The sequence below is a fragment of the Lissotriton helveticus genome, chromosome 4_1, assembly GCF_964261635.1.
Source record: "Lissotriton helveticus chromosome 4_1, aLisHel1.1, whole genome shotgun sequence".
Classification (NCBI taxonomy): Eukaryota; Metazoa; Chordata; class Amphibia; order Caudata; family Salamandridae; genus Lissotriton; species Lissotriton helveticus.
Window position 1 is genome coordinate 464,436,476 of NC_136063.1, and position 19,247 is coordinate 464,455,722.

Here is a 19,247-nt window from a genome sequence, read left to right on the forward strand (position 1 = left end):
GATTCACGCAGTATGTGCACAAACGCCAGCACAAAGCATGGTGCACGCTCTGTTCTAACCTCACAAGAGACGGAAGGTAAGTATATTGCACATTAATGAGAGTAGGCGGGATATAAGGAATCCCTAGTTTAAGAAACGTATAATCCGCACCCAGCCTTGCATGTACTGTTTTACGTTGTAGACATGCTGTTATCTTTAACCGTTCGCGTCACTTGCAGTTTTCGCTTTCTTTTAATCACACGTGTTTGACACCGAAACACCACAATATCTGTTTTTTCATGTGGCGATGCACTTTTCTTTTAATCACTTGCAATAGACGCTAGACACCGGAAATTGTTGAACACTTAGGCACCTGGTTGTTAATATCGCGATGCACTTACCATCACCTTTGAACCTTGGCATGACTCACATTACGGCGGCATACTATCTGAATCAGATAGCTCACTCACGCTTAACACAGTTTACCGTATTTACATTTCCTTGAACCTTGTATATAGCCTGCGCTTAGAACAATTTTCAAGGGATGTGGTCCACCATTTCATTAACGTTACTTAATTTTTTCATGTTTAGATTTCCCTGATGAAGGGCCAACCTTGAGCCTGAAATGCATTGGGATTATTGATAAAAATTATGTGCAACTTTATCAGGATGATATTCCCACGTGGATAAAAATTAACATATCTTCATGGCATACATAAAGATTGGATTCAACCTTGAATTGCAAGTATTCAATCAGTGTTTTAGACTTCAAATTCAAAAACCTGAATTTTGCCAACGCGATTCACAAACCGCAGCGCCCCGAGGGACGTTCTCTAATGGTAGAGAACAGACACAAGTCAAACACACAGTTCCAGTATATGATCTTTTCAGGGCACTTAAGTGCCCTCTCTTTGCACTGCGGCAAAGTACATAGTCAGTGACGAGTCTTCTTTGTGCCTTTTCTTGGTTTCAAAGTCAGAACTGAGCTTCTGGTGTCAGGGGAGCCCCTTAAATCCTAGGTTAGGGAGTGTTAAGGGCGAAAGGGACAGAAGCAAATTGGCTACTGGTCCCTAGGGCTAACCCGCCCCTGTAGTTACAACATCCTGTGGGTGTACGTCACTTTTCTAACCAGAGTCCTCCATTTCAGGGTCCTCTGCATGACAGAACCCTTCCTTGGCTGCTCAGACATCCTAGCCCACCCTAAAGGTGTACGTCTCCTGATTAACAACTTCTTCCGCCTGTCTGCATGGACAGGGTGGAAGGGCTTTGTCCTCGAGTGGGGGATAAGAAATTACACATCAAGGTTGTGAAAGCCAATAAGGCTCACCACCTTCATGATTGTACACATTAGCGATCCCGGGAAAGAGGAGGTGGGACCTCTTTCCTGCCCAGGTACTTTGTCTCCCATCCTGTGGATGTACTAGAATGACCAGCGGGAGGGAAGCCTCTTGTCTTGCTGGCAAATGGCTCGGGGAAGCCTGCCAAGGCAACGGAGCACTAAACTTAAGTGGGCACCCACTCAGGGTGGCACCTACGAGCATGCCAGCTCACCATTAACACAAGAATCATGTTAGGGTGAAAAAATACAGTGTTTGACACCAAACATGATACAATTTGGTTGCTCCATAATGAGTTGGCTATCTCAAATTTCCTTGGTAGCTAGCATGCTACTCTATGGACCACCGGTCACTTACATTAAAACCTTGCTTTACAGGGTAACTGTAGGGATATATATGTATGAACATCAATACCCACACCTTTAATATAATGCCCTCTACCTCCTGGGCTTACGAGGACAACCTTAAGAGTGACTTACTTACAGTAAGGCAGTGGTGTGGCTCTGCAGCACAATACAATACAATACAATACAGGTGCTTTTGTAAAGCGCTCTACCTACCCATGAGGGTCTCAAGGCGCTGGGGGGGCTGCTACTGATCGAAGAGCCAGGTCTTGAGGAGTCTTCTGAAGGCTGACAGTTCCTGGGTCTGTCGTAGGTTGGTGGGGATAGTGTTCCAGGTCTTGAAGGCGAGGAAGGAGAAGGATCTGCCGCCGCCGGTGGTTTTTCGTGTGTGAGATACTGTGGCGAGGGCGAGGTTGGCGGGCGTAGGCTGCCGGTGGGGGTGTGGAAGTTGAGGTAGACTGGTCCGGCGTTGTGGAGGGCCTTGTGTGCGTGGATGAGGAGTTTGAAGGTGATCCTCTTGTTGACGGGGAGCCAGTGCAGGTCTCTCAGGTGTGTTGTGATGTGGTTGCGTCGCGTAGCGGGATGTCAAGGATCAGTCGTGCCGCGGCGTTCTGGATGCGTTGCAGCCGCTTCAGGAGCTTGGTTGTTGTTCCTGCATAGAGGGCGTTCCCATAGTCCAGTCTGCTGGTGATGAGGGCATGAGTGACGGTCTTTCTGGTGACGGGGGGATCCATTTGAAGATTCTGCGGAGCATACGGAGGGTGTTGAAGCAGGATGTGGAAACTGCGTTGACTTGCTTTGTCATGGAGAGGGTGGAGTCTAGGATGATCCCCAGGTTGCGTGCGTTGTTGGTGGGTTTTGGGGCTGCTCCTAGTGAAGTAGGCCACCAGGAGTCGTCCCAGGAGGAGGGGGTGGAGCCGATGATGAGGACCTCCGTTTTGTCTGAGTTCAGCTTCAGTCTGCTGTGCTTCATCCATTCGGTGACGGCCTTCATTCCTCTGTGAAGGTTGGCTTTGGCGGTGTGGGGGTCTTCGGTGAGGGATATGATCAGCTGGGTGTCGTCGGCGTGTGGAGATGATGTTGAGGCTGTGTTGTCATGCGACGTGGGCGAGTGGTGCCATGTAGATGTTGAACAGCGTCGGGCTGAGGGAGGATCCCTGTGGGACGCCGCAGATGATCTCGGTGGTCTTGGAGCGAAAGGGAGGGATGCGGACGATCTGGGTTCTACCGGTGAGGAAGGATGCGGTCCAGGCCAGGGCCCTCTCTTGGATTCCGGCGTCATGGAGGCGCGTCATGGAGGCGTGCAGCTAGAGTGCGGTGGCAGACCGTGTCGATGGCTGCTGATAGGTCTAGAAGGATGAGGGAGGCTGTTTCTCCTTTGTCCATCAGAATCCTGATGTCGTCAGTGGCGGCGATGAGGGCAGTCTCGGTGCTGTGGTTGCTGCAGAAGCCTGACTGAGATGGGTCCAGGATGTTGTTGTCTTCGAGGTAGCGGGTGAGCTGTCTGTTGACGATCTTCTCCGTGACTTTCGCCGGGAAGGGGAGCAGGGAGATGGGCCGGAAGTTCTTGAGGTCCTTGGGGTCCGCCTTGGGTGTCTTTAGTAGGGCGTTGATCTCGGTATGCTTCCAGCTCTCCGTGAAGGTTGCTGTCTCGAAGGAGGAGTTGATTATTTTCCGGAGGTGGGGTGCGATCATTGTGCTGGATTTGTTGAAGACGTGGTGGGGGTATGGGTCAGATGGGGATTCGGAGTGTATGGAGTTCAAGGTCTTGATGGTGTCTTCGTCGCTGACGTTGGTCCAGGCTGTCAGGCGGCTGGTGCGGGTTGAGGTCGCAGGGGTGTTTGTCTCGGCGGTGGGTGTGGGGGTGTCGGAGTTGAAGCTGTCGTGGATGATGATGATCTTGTGGTGAAAGAAGGTGGCCAGTGAGTCGCATAGGTCCTGTGAAGGTGGGATGTCGTTGGTGTTGGATCTGGGGTTGGAGAGTTCTGTCATGATGCTGAAGAGCTCTTTGGAGTTGTGTGCGTTGTTGTCTAGGCGGTCCTTGAAGGCGGTCCTCTTGGCGGTCCTGATGAGTTGGTGGTGTTTGCGGGTCGCGTTCTTGTGGGCTGTGTAGCTGTCTGGTGCACGGTCGCGGAGCCATTTCTTCTCCAGCTTCCGACAGGTGTGTTTGGAGGTCCAGAGGTCTTCGGTGAACCACGCGGTTTTCTTGTTGGTGTGATTGGTTGTGGAGGTCTTGAGTGGGGCGAGGAAGTCGGCGCAGTTGTTGATCCACTGATTCAGGTTGGTAGAGGCGGTGTCGGGGTCGGTGGGGTCGGCGGGTGGTCTCAGGGCGAGGGTGGTGGTCAGTTGGTCCATGGTGACTTTGCCCCAGCAGCGGCGTGGCAGTTGTTGGGTGCGGTGGTGTGTGGTGGGTTTCCTGAAGGTGAAGTGGACGCATCTGTTGTCGGTCCAGTGGGGTTCGGTGATGTGGCTGAAGGAGACGTAGGGGCTTGCTGAGAAGATGGGGTCCCGTGTGTGTCCGGCGGCGTGGGTGGTAGACGTCACGAGCGGTTTGAGTCCGACGTTGGCGAGGTTGTGGATGAGGGCGGTGGAGTTGGCGTCGTTGTTGTTCTCGAGGTGGAAGTTCAGGTTCCTGAGGAGGATGTAGTCTGTGAAGGCGATGGCGTGGGTGCTGATGAGGTCGGCGATGGTGTCGCCGAAGTATGGTCGGGGTGGTCTGTAGACGAGTGTTCCTCTGAGGGTGGTGTTGGGGTCGGTGTGGATATGGAAGTGCATGTGCTCGGCGGTGGTGAGGGTGTCCTCGGTGTTGGTCGAGACCCTGAGGGTGTCTTTGTGGATGATGGCGATTCCTCCTCCCACTCCGTTGGCGCTGTCTCCGCGGGAGATCTTGTAGCCTTCTGGGATGGCTATGGCGACGTCTGGTGCCGAGGTGGTGTTCAGCGAGGTCTCCGTCGGGAAGGCGACGTCCGGGTTGGTCGAGTCTAGGAGGACCCAGAGTTCGATGGCGTGCTTGCGGGCGGATCGGGTGTTGAGGAGGATGCAACGGAGGTGGTTGGGTTCTCTGGTTGATGGTTTTGCGGGCCGGATGCTGGTGAAGCTGCAGTTCCGGCAGGTGAAGGGCCCTTGGGTGTGTTTCGGGGTGGTCCGGTAGCAGGAGTGGTCACGTCCGATGTTGAGTGCGTGGAGGGTGCTGGAGTTGTAGTGCAGTCTGGTCTTGTGGCGGTTACGGGGTCCAGGGGTTCTGGCACTGGGCGCGGTCCAGGCACGGACGGGCGCAGATGGCTCTTCCGCACGGCGACTTCCATAAGAGGCGGAGTGGGAGGGAGGAGCAGCTGGGAGGCGGGAGCGGGGGGGCCAATGGGCGAAGGGACAGAGAAGGCAAAAGGGGGCGGGGCCGCAGGGGAGTAGCGGCTCACCTGCATGGTGTGTGCTGAGTCACTCTCAAGCAGACAGACTGCTCATGCAGGGCAGATCTGCAGACATACTTTTATCTGGGTCACCCAGGGTGGCATAATGTAGTGCTTCAGCACTGGTGACCCCCTTTACCACCCTTGCCCTGGGTAACACTGGTACCACATACTAGGGAATTATAAGAGGGAAAAGAACCTTGCCAATTGGGTGAACCAATTCACATTACTTTAAAGTTAAAGAGCACTGGAACTGGGGCCTGCTTAGCAGGTATTAGTGCACTATCAGAGTCAAAAACCAGCCTCTAGCAGTTCTAATGGGGGCAAAAGGAGTGGGGGGGCATCAGCAAGAAGCTGTTTTCAACACACTCTAAAGATCGACCTGCCTTAAGCAAATCAGTACTGATCATGCTCCTTACAGGAACAGTCCATATCATACTGTGTGGCGAGCTCCCACCCCGCGGAACCCCTAGAACAGTTTTAACTGTACTAGTCCTCACCATTGAAGTATAGCTTAAATTATTGGCACAGTGAGAAAGGGACTAGCTTCTGGGCACATCTCTGTAAATAATAACTTGTAACCTCATAAACAATCCACTACAGCATTGCTGAAGTGTACATTCCTTCTGACTGCCCATCTCCATTCTCTGCTCCATCAGCACCAGCACCTTTACCATCTTGCACCTCTCTCTTTCTTCAATGCACCTACTTGTTATGTAATATTATTTGTTTTGTAGCTATGTTTGAGCTTTCCAAATCCAGTACATGGCAATACATGCTTGTTAAAAATGACCACCTTTTGTGCAGCATTCACTCAGACTTTTTGCCTTCAGTACCCTTTTTTGCTGAACCTGTTTTTGTTGGCATTAAGGCTCTGAGCACTTTACCCTGCTGACCGTTATTGTGCTCTCCCTTCCAAACATGGTAAAAATAGGTGTGCACTTAATTGGCACATCTAGTTTACTTATAGATCCCTAGTAAATGGTACTACATGAATCCAGGGCATGTAAATGAAATGTTACTAGTGAGCTGCAGCGCTCCTTGTGCCACCCACTAAAGTAGTACTGTACAACATGTCTTAGGCCTGCCATTGCAGCCTGCACGTGCAGATCTAAAATTGCCATTTCGACCTGGCAAAAAAAACTTCAGCTGCCAAACCCACACCTTATTTTTTAATACTTATAAGTCACACCTAAGGTATGCCCTAAAGACTAATTGGTCAGGGTGCATGGTATTTAAAAAGTAGGACATGTGTACTTACATTTTACATGTCCGGACAAACACTGGATTAGCTTATTACATTTAAAAAGCGATAACTTCAGTTTGGGAGCAGATAGGGAAATACTTATTCCATTACAGTAAATTGTAATTTAAAATCCTCTTTAAAGGTAAAGTCAGATTTTAAATTACTATTCTGTAACAGCCACTAGTAGAAAGTTGCCATTTTTCTGTCTATACCAAATGTGCTTTTCTGCTAAGGTCCAGGCTCACATGGAAATGGCTCTCCTGTAATGTGTTTCCTTCCAGAGTGTGGACTAAAGGACCTTGGTGTGGAGAATGGTGCTGAGCAGAATCAGGGATGTACTCAACTCTTCCTGGGCTTCAAATGGTAGCCTGGGGGTTGTCCCCATCCCCTTCCTGACTTCTGAAGATGCCTCCCCTGGCACTGGAAAATGCAGCCCTCACCTGCTATTTGTCTACCTATAAAGATTGCCAAACCTAGGGAAGAGGGAAAAACTGACCAGAACCAGTTAGAGTTTGACAAAGAGGGGGACCTCCCACCCCCACACACACAGATTGGCACTGGGTATAAAAATGTCACCCTCAGACCAACTCAACAGAATACTCTTGGAGCAGTGGAGACTCGGCAGAAGGACTGTCCTGCTGTCTAAAGAAGGTACAGTGGACTTGCTTGCCTTTAACCCAGGACCCAATAAGTGACTCCAAAGGTCAGTTGGCTGGCCTCTTGTTTGTGCTACAAGGACACAAAAAGTTTCCAGGTGTTTTCCATGCAACTGCTCAGCTGACCTGCACCACCTTGACTTGTCTGGACCCTGCTGCTGGCCTCTGCTGGAGTGAGTCCTGATCCCCAAGAGATGCCTTTCCAGGTCCTGGACCCTTGGCTGGTGTCAGAATGTACCCCTCTAATCTAAAAACAACAAAAGTTGGACTCTAGATAAAAATCCAGAGGTTCTGGGCTCTTTCGGTAAAAAAAACCCCATCTCCAGTCCCCTTGAGAATGTGAGCGGATTTGAAAAACAATGCAGGTCATGAATCCGAATGCCGATGCGACCTTCCAAGCTACAGATTTTGGATTTCACCCACACAACAACACCTGCCATGCATTTTCCACCAATGCCAAGCTATGACCGGCGCCCAGCTCTTTGTACCGAGAATGACCACATCGCTAATGCAAAGCTCTGACTGAGCCTCTTCATCTGGAACTGGTTTAAGATAGAAGCTAATTTTTCCACTGGGACGAACCTGGTCCCTGTATCAACCGGTCTGCCATTGCGGCCAACTAAACTTTTGACTTTGACCCAGTCCACCATGACCAGATAACCGCGATAAACACTTTGTGCTTCTTGGGGCTTTTATTACTTTTAAGACATTAAAAATTCATAGCTCCTGTTCTACTTATACATTTTTTGCCGTTGAGTGTCATTTTATTTAGTAATATTTACTATTTTTTTTTATTGTTTGGGATTTTCCTTGTTTTGTCTTTTCACTTCATTACTGTTTGAGTGCTGCATAAATATTTTACACATTGTCTCTAAGTCAGGCATGGCTGGTTTTGTGCCAAGCTACACCAGGGTTAAGCACAGATTTCTTGAGTGCCTTCTGTGGTTCACCCTGACAAGGATTGTGTTTATCACTTGAGTGTGGCTCTCACCCCTCTAAACCAGCCGCGGCCCGTGGAGGGAATTCCGTGGGACAGGCAGGCAGGGCAGGGAAGGGGCAGGGTGGGGGGTGGTAAACACCGGAATATGGATGATTGCAGGTAAGTAAACAATTAAATTAATAAAACGAATTTCGTTGTGCGCCCTGCATCGCAAATGCACCCCACCCTGCCCCTCCCCCGCCTGCCTGCCCCACGGAACTGCCTCCACTGGCCGCGGATGCTCTAAACTAATAACCCAATTTCCTACAATGCTTACATATACTATGTATTTAGCAGCGGTTCCGCAAGCTTTGTGTGTATGTGTGCAAAATTGTTTCTATTCTATGGATTAGGGCAGCATTTGTTTTTTCTGTTCTGCATTACACAAAATATCAAAGAGTGCAAAATGGATTCAGCGCTATTTTGGTCCAATCAATGTTTTGCAACATGTCAAAATTGTTGTATATAAAGTGATGATTGAAGACTGAGCAGGCCATTTTACAGTACATTAAAAGAAAGAAGAAACAAACATTAGTAAAGCCAACTAGTCTAGGTTTAAAGTGCAACGTTAGAACCTGAAAGCGAGACACTTGAGAAAGAGCTAGCAGGAGAGGACTGGGAGTGCTACAGGGCTTTAAGTGGGCCGGGTCTCACCGGTGCTGAGCACCGGCAGTTTTTTAAAGAGGGGCTCGAAACGGGTCTCTATCGGGCTCTGTTTTGTGCCCTGGCACAGGCAGTCCGATTTTCCCGGGCTGCAGTGACAGCAGGCACATAAATGTGCTCTGCTCACACTACCCACTTCTCACTAGGGAATAAGTTATGGCATGACGTAATGCCAGATGAGCGTTGTAGGGGAAGTTAAATCCTTTAAAGAGTTTCATTTTCTCTCTGGATTTCCCTTCTCTTTTTGAAACTCAGGAGCATCAACATCGTCGTGGTGTCACCAGGGCTTGTTGTAGGTACGATGTTACTTCTTGTATCATATATCTAGATGCAATGACAAACAGCAAAATACAAGTCGGGGGCACACTATGCTAAGCAGCACAGATTTTTAGCTTACGTGTTTTTAAGCCACGCCCTTAATTACATTGGCCATGCCCCTTTGAAAGACCCAACCCCCCCCCTGTTTTTTTCATCCCACTTAAAGCCCTGGAGTTCTATATAAAGTTGCCCCTCATGCAATTCAGTGCAAGCACAGGAGTGGAGGGGGAAAGATACATCCAAATCGCTTTAGGTGACAGATGAGACATGTCGCTTCTGACAAAGTCACCAGCCAATGGCTTAAAGAGGCTGGTCGAAGAAAGCCAATGGTTGAAATGAGCGGTCCTAAAACCCACCAGATGTATATTGTTAGCTACAGGTCAGTTTGACAGCCATGCTGTTAAAACCCAGACCTAAAACAAATCAGTCAATGATGTAATCTGTAACACTGTTATAGGGATAGTGAATCTCGTTTTCAGACAGTGCCCGGGTACTAAAACAACTACAACAACCAGTGTAGAGTTATTCAAAGCTCTGAGAATATTTAATTGCTACCGTCTTTCTCTTTTCACTCGTCATCACAGCTGCGTTCATTAAAGGGAGGGGAAAGATTGTTGCTTTCAGAGTCATCACATTAAGTCGAACTGCGATAAGTGTGTGAACTCTTTGCAGTGTCAAATTGAACCCCAGCTAAAATTTTCTTCGCGCCTAAATGTGTGCAAATAGGCTGTTCTGGCGAAAGGTGCTGGGCGGAGAGTTAGTTGCATTACTCTGCTGAAGAAACTGGTTTCAAACTGGATTTTTTTTTTTTTACAGTTGTTACAGGATCACTGGATTATTGAATCTATTGTAGTTGAGTGAGCGTGGTTATCAGAAACTCAGTGAGTCTGATGCCAGACGGGCAGCACGTCATAACATAATCATCCATGTGGACAGAACAAAAACAGGACTGTAGCCTGGAAGCTACCGAAGGGCCGCCCAGAAGGGGATGAAAAATAAAGAGTTTGTGTCGAAGTGTAGACTTCGCCGATATAAAATATCACCAGGGATACATTAATTACACAGAAACACACCATTTACATTCGCAAGTGTATAGAATGCAAATGAAACGATTGTATTGGTGATGTTTATTCTTGTCAATGTAATCAGTATGACCGTTTTCCCTAAGTCACAGCAGATACACAGCACACATATAATGCACGCAGTTACGGCGGGTTTAATAAATATTTGGTGTGAGAGTGAAAAGGAAAGAACAGTCATCCTAGGATAGTTAAGGTTATATTTATTGCATCTTGTATTTTCTTTGCTTCAGGATTATGCATGGTTAACACAAACTATACCATATAAGCAAAAAAGTTGATTTTCGGTTTTACAAACTTCAGTAAATCATAAACAAAACTTTGCATTAACAAACTATATATCATTTGAGCGTATTAAATACATGTCATTTTTTTCTGTCTGCACTGTGGTCCTCCCTCCACTGCTATAGCTGCCTTTCTTAAAGATACTAACTCCATGCTGAAGTACATAACACACATTGTTGTGTTAACCCAGGCTAAAAAACATAACCCATCTTCAGGATTTTTAGCTATGCAAGTGATGTGTGGAGAAGTGTGGCTCACTGGTTAGAGCGGCAGACTCTGAAGCAAAGATCAGGCCCGGGACCAGGGTTCAAGTCCCGACGCGGCAGGGTCTTGGGCTCAATGTCCGCGGACTCGATAATTCTCGCATCGGCACCTACTCTAATCATGGGTCCCACGCTGCAACTCTGGGCAATAGCTTGCTTTATCTCCACAACGGCTCCTACAACACTGGGATGCCTGGCTTCACCTTGGGGGTGCCCAGGAGAGGCATCTCACAGGGAGCGCCAGGAAGGGTTCCACAGCGTTATACAGCGCCGGGACGCCCTGTTGGGGCAGCTGGGCGCTTTACAATATACACTACATTTACAAGTCCAAGTTAGTCATAACATCAACACATTATGAAAAGAGAAATCCTTAAAGACTCTTCTGTTTTTAATGGACTGTATTAGTGTCATGTTACATGCAATTTCGAATTCAGAGTAGGCCTCAGGGACTTAACTGTCTGTGATGAAGCAGACGCATTGGTACAGGGGCCTGAGATGTGAGGGGCCCGCTGCATTTCAATTATGGTAACTTTAATACTTTCAGACATGGAGTAATGGATGGGGCCCATATACCTTACCAATGGTCCCTCTGCAACACCACAGGCATGCTGCACAGTAGAGGACATAACAGTAGTTGGGTAATCACAGGAACTTAAGTTCTAATCCTATTTTTAAGCAGAATAGAACAGACAGGTATGAATACTCTCTAGTTTAAAATATTCAGGTGTGTGTGTGTAACTAAAAATATAATTTACTCAATGCAAACTAATTTTGTCATATATAGTGGCTTCAAGTGTATGTTCTGAGTCTCTGTTTTACATATAAAATGCCAGTCGAATAAAGCAACCAAGGCACTAGCACACCCTGCTGTAATATTAAAATTAATGTATGTGTTTGTTTATTTATTTTTGTTGTGTCGTCCATGGCGTGGACATAGTTCAGGGGGTTTGAGGGCATTAAAGTAACAAATATTCATTGATGTTTAATCTAGCATGAACCAGGCCAACAAAGTGGGATTTGAGAGCTTCACAGCAGACATTTCAGTTTTTCTACAGTACTATGAAAAACAAATTATGGAACCGGGTGCTATGTACATTACGTCAGCTTATTGGACAAACATACCCTTCAATGTTTGAGAAAGACAGGGTTTGTGTGAGCAATAAGCAGAACAAATATACATAATAAAAATAGCCCTGGTGTTGCAGAAGCAATAAAACGCACACGTTGTAAAAATGTGGACAGGCAATGCCTAATAAAGATTTAGACGATGAAAGAAAATATAAACTTAAGTTCACTGATAAACAGTACAAACAAGGGCAGGTAGTGTAGACATACATGGTTTCACGCCGATACAGCAAGCAAACAACATTTATTGCTTTATAGGGTATAAAGTTTAACTTAGTACATTATTCTTAACACGTATTTTGAGATATTGAGACATGGTGCTTGCTTAATGTGCATCACGGGCACCTTCAAGATAGCAGTTGCATTTCTTAGAAAGATCGCTTGCAAGGGTTTTTTTCTCTGAGGGATTTCTACTAAGCGTAGCGTCAATGATCTCCTCGGTTACCTCATGCCACCAGATATTTTTAGCTGTGTGTCAGATCGCTGAGATTTTCCACAGGGAGAGATTCCTAGATGATGCATCCTACCCTGAACACGCTCCTAGATTGCAAAGATAGGCACTTTAGAGAAACACAAACAGAGGATTTGGAGTCATATTTCAGAATGGTTGAAACAAGATGTGCAGCAAGTGATAGACAGGATTGAGGTGGGCTACTTTGGTTTTAGAGGTTTTTCGTAGCTGAGTTCGGAGATAACATTTCTTGCTCAACCGATTTTAGACAAGATTTTGAAAGGATGTCTCTTGGTCCGAATCATTTGGAATGAATATTATGTGCTGTTAGCTATATAGCTTTGCCCTAATTCTTGAAGGGGCATGAAGGCAAGGGAAGAGCCAACGGTTTTAACTGCAGTAATAGTCTTAAAGACAGACCTCAAACATAGGAGATTCTGTGACCAATCATAAGGGAGTTTGAAATCAGGTATGGGAAAGAAAGATTGATTGAGAGTTTTTCATTTTCTACACTGAGGAGGTTCTGATGGTAGCCTACGAGCCATCCGCACCGCTATTTCAGTTAGACAAGTACACAGAAAAAAACATATTTTGCACAGTCAATCTTCAAACAATGCTCAGTGTCTGCAGGATATCACCGATAATAGACTCCAAGGATATTCAGCATGCCAAAAGGGTTAATGTAAGGTTACATTTAAGGGGTATATATATAGCTCTGGGGATTCTAAAGTAACAGGGGAGAGTTCAGAAACGGAATTCCCTACCTTAACTTCATAGTCTGTTTGACAGAACTGAAACCGATCTTTCCTTTAAGAAGCAAATTTAGAAGGATGCCATGATTTACCATATCAAATGCTACTAAAAGATCCAGCAGGATTAAAATATAAGATGTAATTTGTCAGACAATTGCAGTGTCCAACAATCCTAAGGGGAGAGGTTTCCATAATAAAGCCATAACGAAAACTGACTGAAATGCCCACAGGATGACATTTGCGGTGTACTGTATTCTGTGGTTTGTATCAAACCTTTCAATGACGGGGACCCAGTGATCGATCTGTAATTTTCAAACCTGTTCAGAATCAGAGATATGCATTATTAGCATGGAGGGGCGGGCCATGTCTAATGTTTAAGGATTCAGGAGAAGATCCATGTTTCAGGGAGCAACTGATGATAGGCAACAAAAGTGGATTAGGACTTATTTGTGTTCCTTGGTTCTATTAGAACTGGTGCCGCCCTACATATTTGTTGTGATTTACTGCAATTGGAACAGATCTCCCTTTTCCTCTCTCTGTTTCTTTTAATATTGTTTTATGTCTCTTGCCCTGGTGTTTTGTTTTTGAGCCTACCTCGCCCACTGTTACACGTCTCTGACCCCATTTCACCAGCCCCCGTTTATTTTCTGGTCCAGCATTAAAGTCTGTTACTAGCACTCTGCCACGACAGGCTATGGGGATATGGATTTCCTTCCCCTCAACCCCAATAGATGCATCTAGCAATAGAACTCAACTTTGTGAGAGAGACTGGAGGGGGGCAGCCAGGTGTCTGCCAGTTTAACCCCCCTCAGTGAATGTGAGAGAGTTCAGGGCTTTGTAAAGGTGAGACAGCATCAGTGTTTATCCACGGATGGACTGTCTGAAGAAATAAATAAAAAACATCAATTGGAGTCTTGTTTAGAAGAATGTACTCTGTACGGATTTTTTTTATCACATCCTAAATTTCTTTTTAACATTTGCTTCACATAGGGAATAATAGTCCATTGTGAGATTGTGATGTTTTAAGCAAGAACTGTGCTGTAAATACAATATGGGGCTGAATGCTTTTTCAAGTCAATAGAATTTTTTTAACAGTCCTCTGTGTCTGTTATTCAAAAGGTTGCTGATGTTTTAACTCCTAGTATTTTTAGCAACTTCTTATCAATAAAATGAACGCTACAAACAATAACGTTATACCGTTAATGATAAACATCACTTTTGAAATTGTAAATGTATCTGCATTACAATTACCTTGTGTTAACTGATAAACAGCCAGATGCAGCCCGGAAACTGTGTCTGGGACTAGGTTTTCCTTCAGGCTGTAGCGCGGCGCCCACTCCAGGATGGGAATCCTCCTCGCGCACCAGAGCTTCACGTCGGAGGCGCGGACTGCTGGGATCCGCTGCCACGCCGACGCCGCTCGCGCGCCCATCCCCGCGCCTCTCCTGCTGCGCGGAGGCATTTCTGTCAGAAAGCAAACACCTGCATGAATGCCACCCTGGATGCAAGCCTTCCTCGAGGCTTTGTGTTTTTTCTTTTATGAGTCAAATGTATAAACTTGACCTCGACCTTCTCCTTGAAAGAAGCACAGGCGCCGCAGCGCGGAAACGTTCACTAAGTCAACAGGAGGAGGCGCAGGCGGAGAAAAGTATTCCCACTGCAGTTCGGCGACAGGTCCAATGAATGCATTACTTTATATAATAATTACAGGTGTACTGGTAACATGATACACCCTGAAGCATCATACATTAACCCATTCGATTCGCGACCAGACACACAATGCGGGAAAACATACATCCGGCGACAGGGGCGGCTGGTGACATTTTACAGTGGTGAGCCGCAAACTGATTTGCGAGTGCGGGCCCCAGGCCACTCAGGCCGGCGGCGACACCCCCCCACCCCCCCCCCCCCCCGCCCCCCCTCCCGACCCACATACACAACACTCAAAGATATGTATTCACACACGCATACACAAACACATCCATTCACAACACTCTCCACCAAACATTCATGCATACACGCACGCTCGCACCAAACACTTTAAAATAATAGAAAAACACACACTCTTACCTTGCTGCTGGTCCCGGTCCGCGCCACCTCTGGGCTCTGCTCCCCACATGTCACAGGCTCACAGCGCCCCAGGCCAATCCTGGCGCCAGGGGCACAGGTACCTTCTCGCCCGCAGCACGCCCATTAGGACTCCTTATGGGCATGCGCAACGCCGCAAAAACACAAGTGCGCATGCGTGGGCATGGGTAAAAATTCACACTCCGTCCCCACGCATGCGCACTTGTGTTGCCGCCTGTACAATCATGTCAATCAATCAACATGACGCCCGCCCGGCGGTCTGACGTCATGTTGATTCATTGACATGATTGTCACAGTCTTAACTTAAAAACGCCGAGAGAGCTGCGGGCGGCTTTGGGTAGGGGGGGCTACACCCCCACGCCCCAATGGACGAACCGCGCCTGTCCGGCGCTCCACAGACACGCTGTTACCAAGGGAGGTGAACAATGTGAAACTAGGACGCGCAGCGCTATGACCGATTGTTGGTATTTTATTTCTTAAAAGCTGGTCATTTTCACAGTTAGTTACAGCTGGTGAACCTCATGGCTGCAATACTGGAGACGGTGGGAGTAATAAAACGAAGAATGTACAAGCGTTGAAGTGCGTGATATGTACTTGTATGTTCGGGCACGTCCTGGTCCTGCGACTCTCCTTAACTGCTTTAATTAAGATCAACATCAACAATGCTGTAACAGGGGAACAAGGTGTCCCGCTTTGGTTCAGTGAAGCTGGACGGGTGGTACAATGCCGTATACATCTACCTGCAGTCACAGTGCATGCCATCTAGCCATTGGTCGAAGTGCATTAAAAAAAAAACATTTGCTATGCAGTTGGTTTCCCACTACTGACAGTTTGAGGTATTGGTGATGCTAATAATAATGCAATGCCAATAGCTCATACTTTCAGTAATGCAAGACCTAGTGCATTCATTGCAAATACTTGAATAGTAAGCCAGGAATCAGTTTTGTATGCCTCAGTGCAGCACCGCAAGCTGCTCCAAGAGGTCCCTAGTGAGCAAGACACCAGCACTGCATGTCTAGGTGCAGTAGCACAAGCTGCTAGTGGTTCCTAGTGAGCAAGGCACTAGCACTGCATGTCTAGGTGCAGTAGCACAAGCTGCTAGAGGTCCCTAGTGAGCAAGGCACCAACACTGCATGTCTCAGTGCAGTACCGCAAGCTGCTCCTAGAGGTCCCTAGTGAGCAAGGCACCAACACTGCATGTCTCAGTGCAGTACCGCAAGCTGCTCCTAGAGGTCCCTAGTGAGCAAGGCACCAGCACTGCATGTCTACAAAGTTTGGGAGTTATTGCCATTATAAATGGCAATATTTTTAACCTAGCCATGTTGTAGGGTTTAGTACCATATGTGGCCAAATGGGGACCTCTTTTGGTCACATATGGTACTGCCCCCTGCAGAAGACATGGTAAATCCACTCTACCCATAATGCATTGCATGCAAGACAATACTACCAGTACATTCAAATAACCATGTTGATATATACAATTAGTATCTGAAATGTGACCAAATAATTATTACATTAATTTTGGATTAGGTTGTACCCTGTGTGGAGCTGATGAAGGGAAATTTATAGACGGTCTCATATAAATGTGAGCTGTTCTAGTGAGTGAAGTAACCACTACCACCCTAGCTTAGGACCAATTGTAAGTCCTGCCTGAAGCCTTTTAAGAAAACAGTACCTTGAGGTTGTAGTTAAAGCCTAAGGAGTAACAACACATGTAACAGGCAGTGTTCTCATGGGATATTACAAGAAGAGAGAGGGTGGTACTAAGGAGGGACTACTAAGCCTATCGTCCAATTAAAATCCACCATTTACAAAGGACAGGGACAGGAACCAATTAAAAAGATGGGCAGAAAGTAGGCAGAGCTTTAAGCTTATATCCTGAATATAGCATGTCTATAAGATAAAGCGCAAGCGCTACTGATGCGAGACCTAAAAACCTATGGGAACTGTGATGCTGTGCGCTATGGGGTAGGGGGTGCGTGGGCATGGGGCGGCGTCAAATGTGTGGCTAAACAAAAAAATCCTCAACATTTTTCGGTCCTTCACCTTCAGTTACATACATATAAAATAAGGTAGAGCGTAAATGAAAAACAAAATGAAAGTTAATCGATGGGAAATGCACTATGGTACATTATGAAACCTTTATTAGTTAACGCACTGCAGAGGTCTGTGCCTGGAACCATAGATCCACAGAATTGAATCCTGGTTAGTGCAGTGGAGAATTGGGAGTTGTACATGCTAGTGCTACGAGGTCCCAGTCTGAGACAGAAAGCACTGTGAATATGTATCATTATTTTAAAGGTGCTTTGCACACAGTTTAAGATAGACTGCTACAAAATGCGCAAAAAGTTTAAGAGAAAAAAATGGTTCCAAAATATAGATTTTAGTAATACCCATACTTATTGCAATTTTCTTTTATTACTGTCCTTTAAAATACCTTTCAAAAAGAATAAATATGTGTCACCCTGGAGGGTCAACTGATTCCATCAATTAAAGCCAATACTGACTTCCAAGCAGATTAACCAGTTGTGTACATTTACATTTTCTTTGAGGGAAGGGAGAACCCTGGCAAGAAGGCTTATTTAGCTGTCTGCTTCTGCCTGGGTTTCACAGCATAGGAGACTCCCTGCCTTACTTCAGCTAAAAAAAATTCAGCCCTCGGTATTAACTGTCCGGGAACAGAAACAGTTCTACTTTTTCTACAAAAAGTAGAACTGTTTTTCTTAAATTAAAAAAAGTATGGGCAGGTTGTGCCCCTCAGACCACCATACCCTTCGACCATTACTTCTAGCCAATGCTTCCTGCCAATTACGACTTTATTAAGGATAGTAAAACGTGTTGCCTATGATTGTGGGGTTTCCTGACACTCCGATTTAAATATGAGGTTCATGTTTCAGGTGCTAAGCATTAAAATGTCATGTTATTATTTATAGACCTCATGTGCGCCAAAAAGCTTCTACAGATCTGAAATAATTCCTCTTCGCGCTTGGGCTCTTCCAAACAGCTAAATAAATAACTGCCCCGAGGGCCTGGGGTCACCTGCAATACTTGTTCTGAGTGGACTGAGCACCTGAGGTATCTCAAGGATGTTTGGCTGACTCCTTAAAGTGCATTCGCCACTCAGTGGCTCCTCTTGTGAGTGCTGCTCTTTCTTCCGCATCTTCACAGCTTGCACCAGACAGGAAGTCTCACTGAGGTGACCCTCCATGGGCCAGTATTATCAATGCACAGGCTCTACTGCCCAAACGAGTCTGTTACATTCTCTGATCTAAGGCCCAAAATTGTCGACAACACAAATGGCATTTGTTGCAATGATTTTAACATTAGCATCCAGTTGTTTTGCAGTGTTGTAAATATTTGTGAGTAATAATGCTCGTGCATGTTCAACTTTATTCTATACGCAACAGTTTATTACAATTTAATTTTTATTTATTAACAACATTTTTTCACACAGGAAATACACATGACATACCTTTGGGAGTCCAAGATTTTTCTGTATAAATATAATTGTTTGTTTATTAAATTTATAGATTATTGACACTGGAACAAAGGAGAGATTCTTAGCATTTTCATTAAAAACCGTCACTTGAAAATGAAATAATATACCATTGGGGTTCTACGTATTACACAGTGTCTTGTCCAATATCCCAAGGGATATAAAGGTTGCCCTGTATCTTGTAACCTATATAAGGTTATTATTTATTTATTATACAGCACACGCGCTCCCAAAAGCTTGATCATAGTCTGTTGAGGGCATGCATATTATCACCGGCGTTCGGAAAGGTCGGGGCTTTAACTTTTTACACAGTCAGCACAGTTGGTTTAAAAAAAATCGGGCAGTGAGAGTGATTAGATCAACAGGGAACACGCTTCCTCAATACCTGAATGTATTTTGTGTATATGTATATTTCAAAATTATTTTTACTTAGTCTATTTGAATTTATGACAGTTTGATGGTTCCCTGTATTTTTTTAAATCCAGGTCTTTATGTATCAACAAATATTGCCTAAGTAGTACATTTGCAACAGGATGCATAACAACATAGATCTAAGGGGTATATTCACAAGAACGTGTGCTAAACATCACCAAAAAATGCTAACGTAACTTTACACATCACAGCCTATCGCGGGAAAATAACCCTGTGTCAACATGGAATTCACAACAAGGCCATGTGATAGTCTGCCAAAAGCGCAGCTCATGTCTGCAATACAACCACCTCAACAGAGATAAAAACAGAAACCACAACACAAAAAAACATGCTATGAGTTCATTCGC

At 45.9% G+C, this 19,247-nt stretch overlaps 1 protein-coding gene across 2 annotated transcripts in view; it reads right to left on the bottom strand.

Annotated features, from left to right (window-relative positions):
* The window catches only part of SLC26A7 (solute carrier family 26 member 7), a 699,592-nt gene that overhangs the window by 593,764 nt on the left and 86,581 nt on the right, over positions 1 to 19,247 (bottom strand). Inside the window, exon 1 of one of the 2 annotated variants that reach the window (XM_078687051.1) lies at positions 14,136 to 14,662. The exons of the other annotated variant lie outside the window; for it this stretch is intronic. Within the exon in view, the coding sequence (XP_078543177.1) occupies positions 14,136 to 14,346 (211 nt within the window). The 5' untranslated portion in view covers positions 14,347 to 14,662. Of the gene's footprint in view, positions 1 to 14,135; positions 14,663 to 19,247 lie in introns of those variants that run through there. 2 annotated transcript variants of the gene reach the window in all.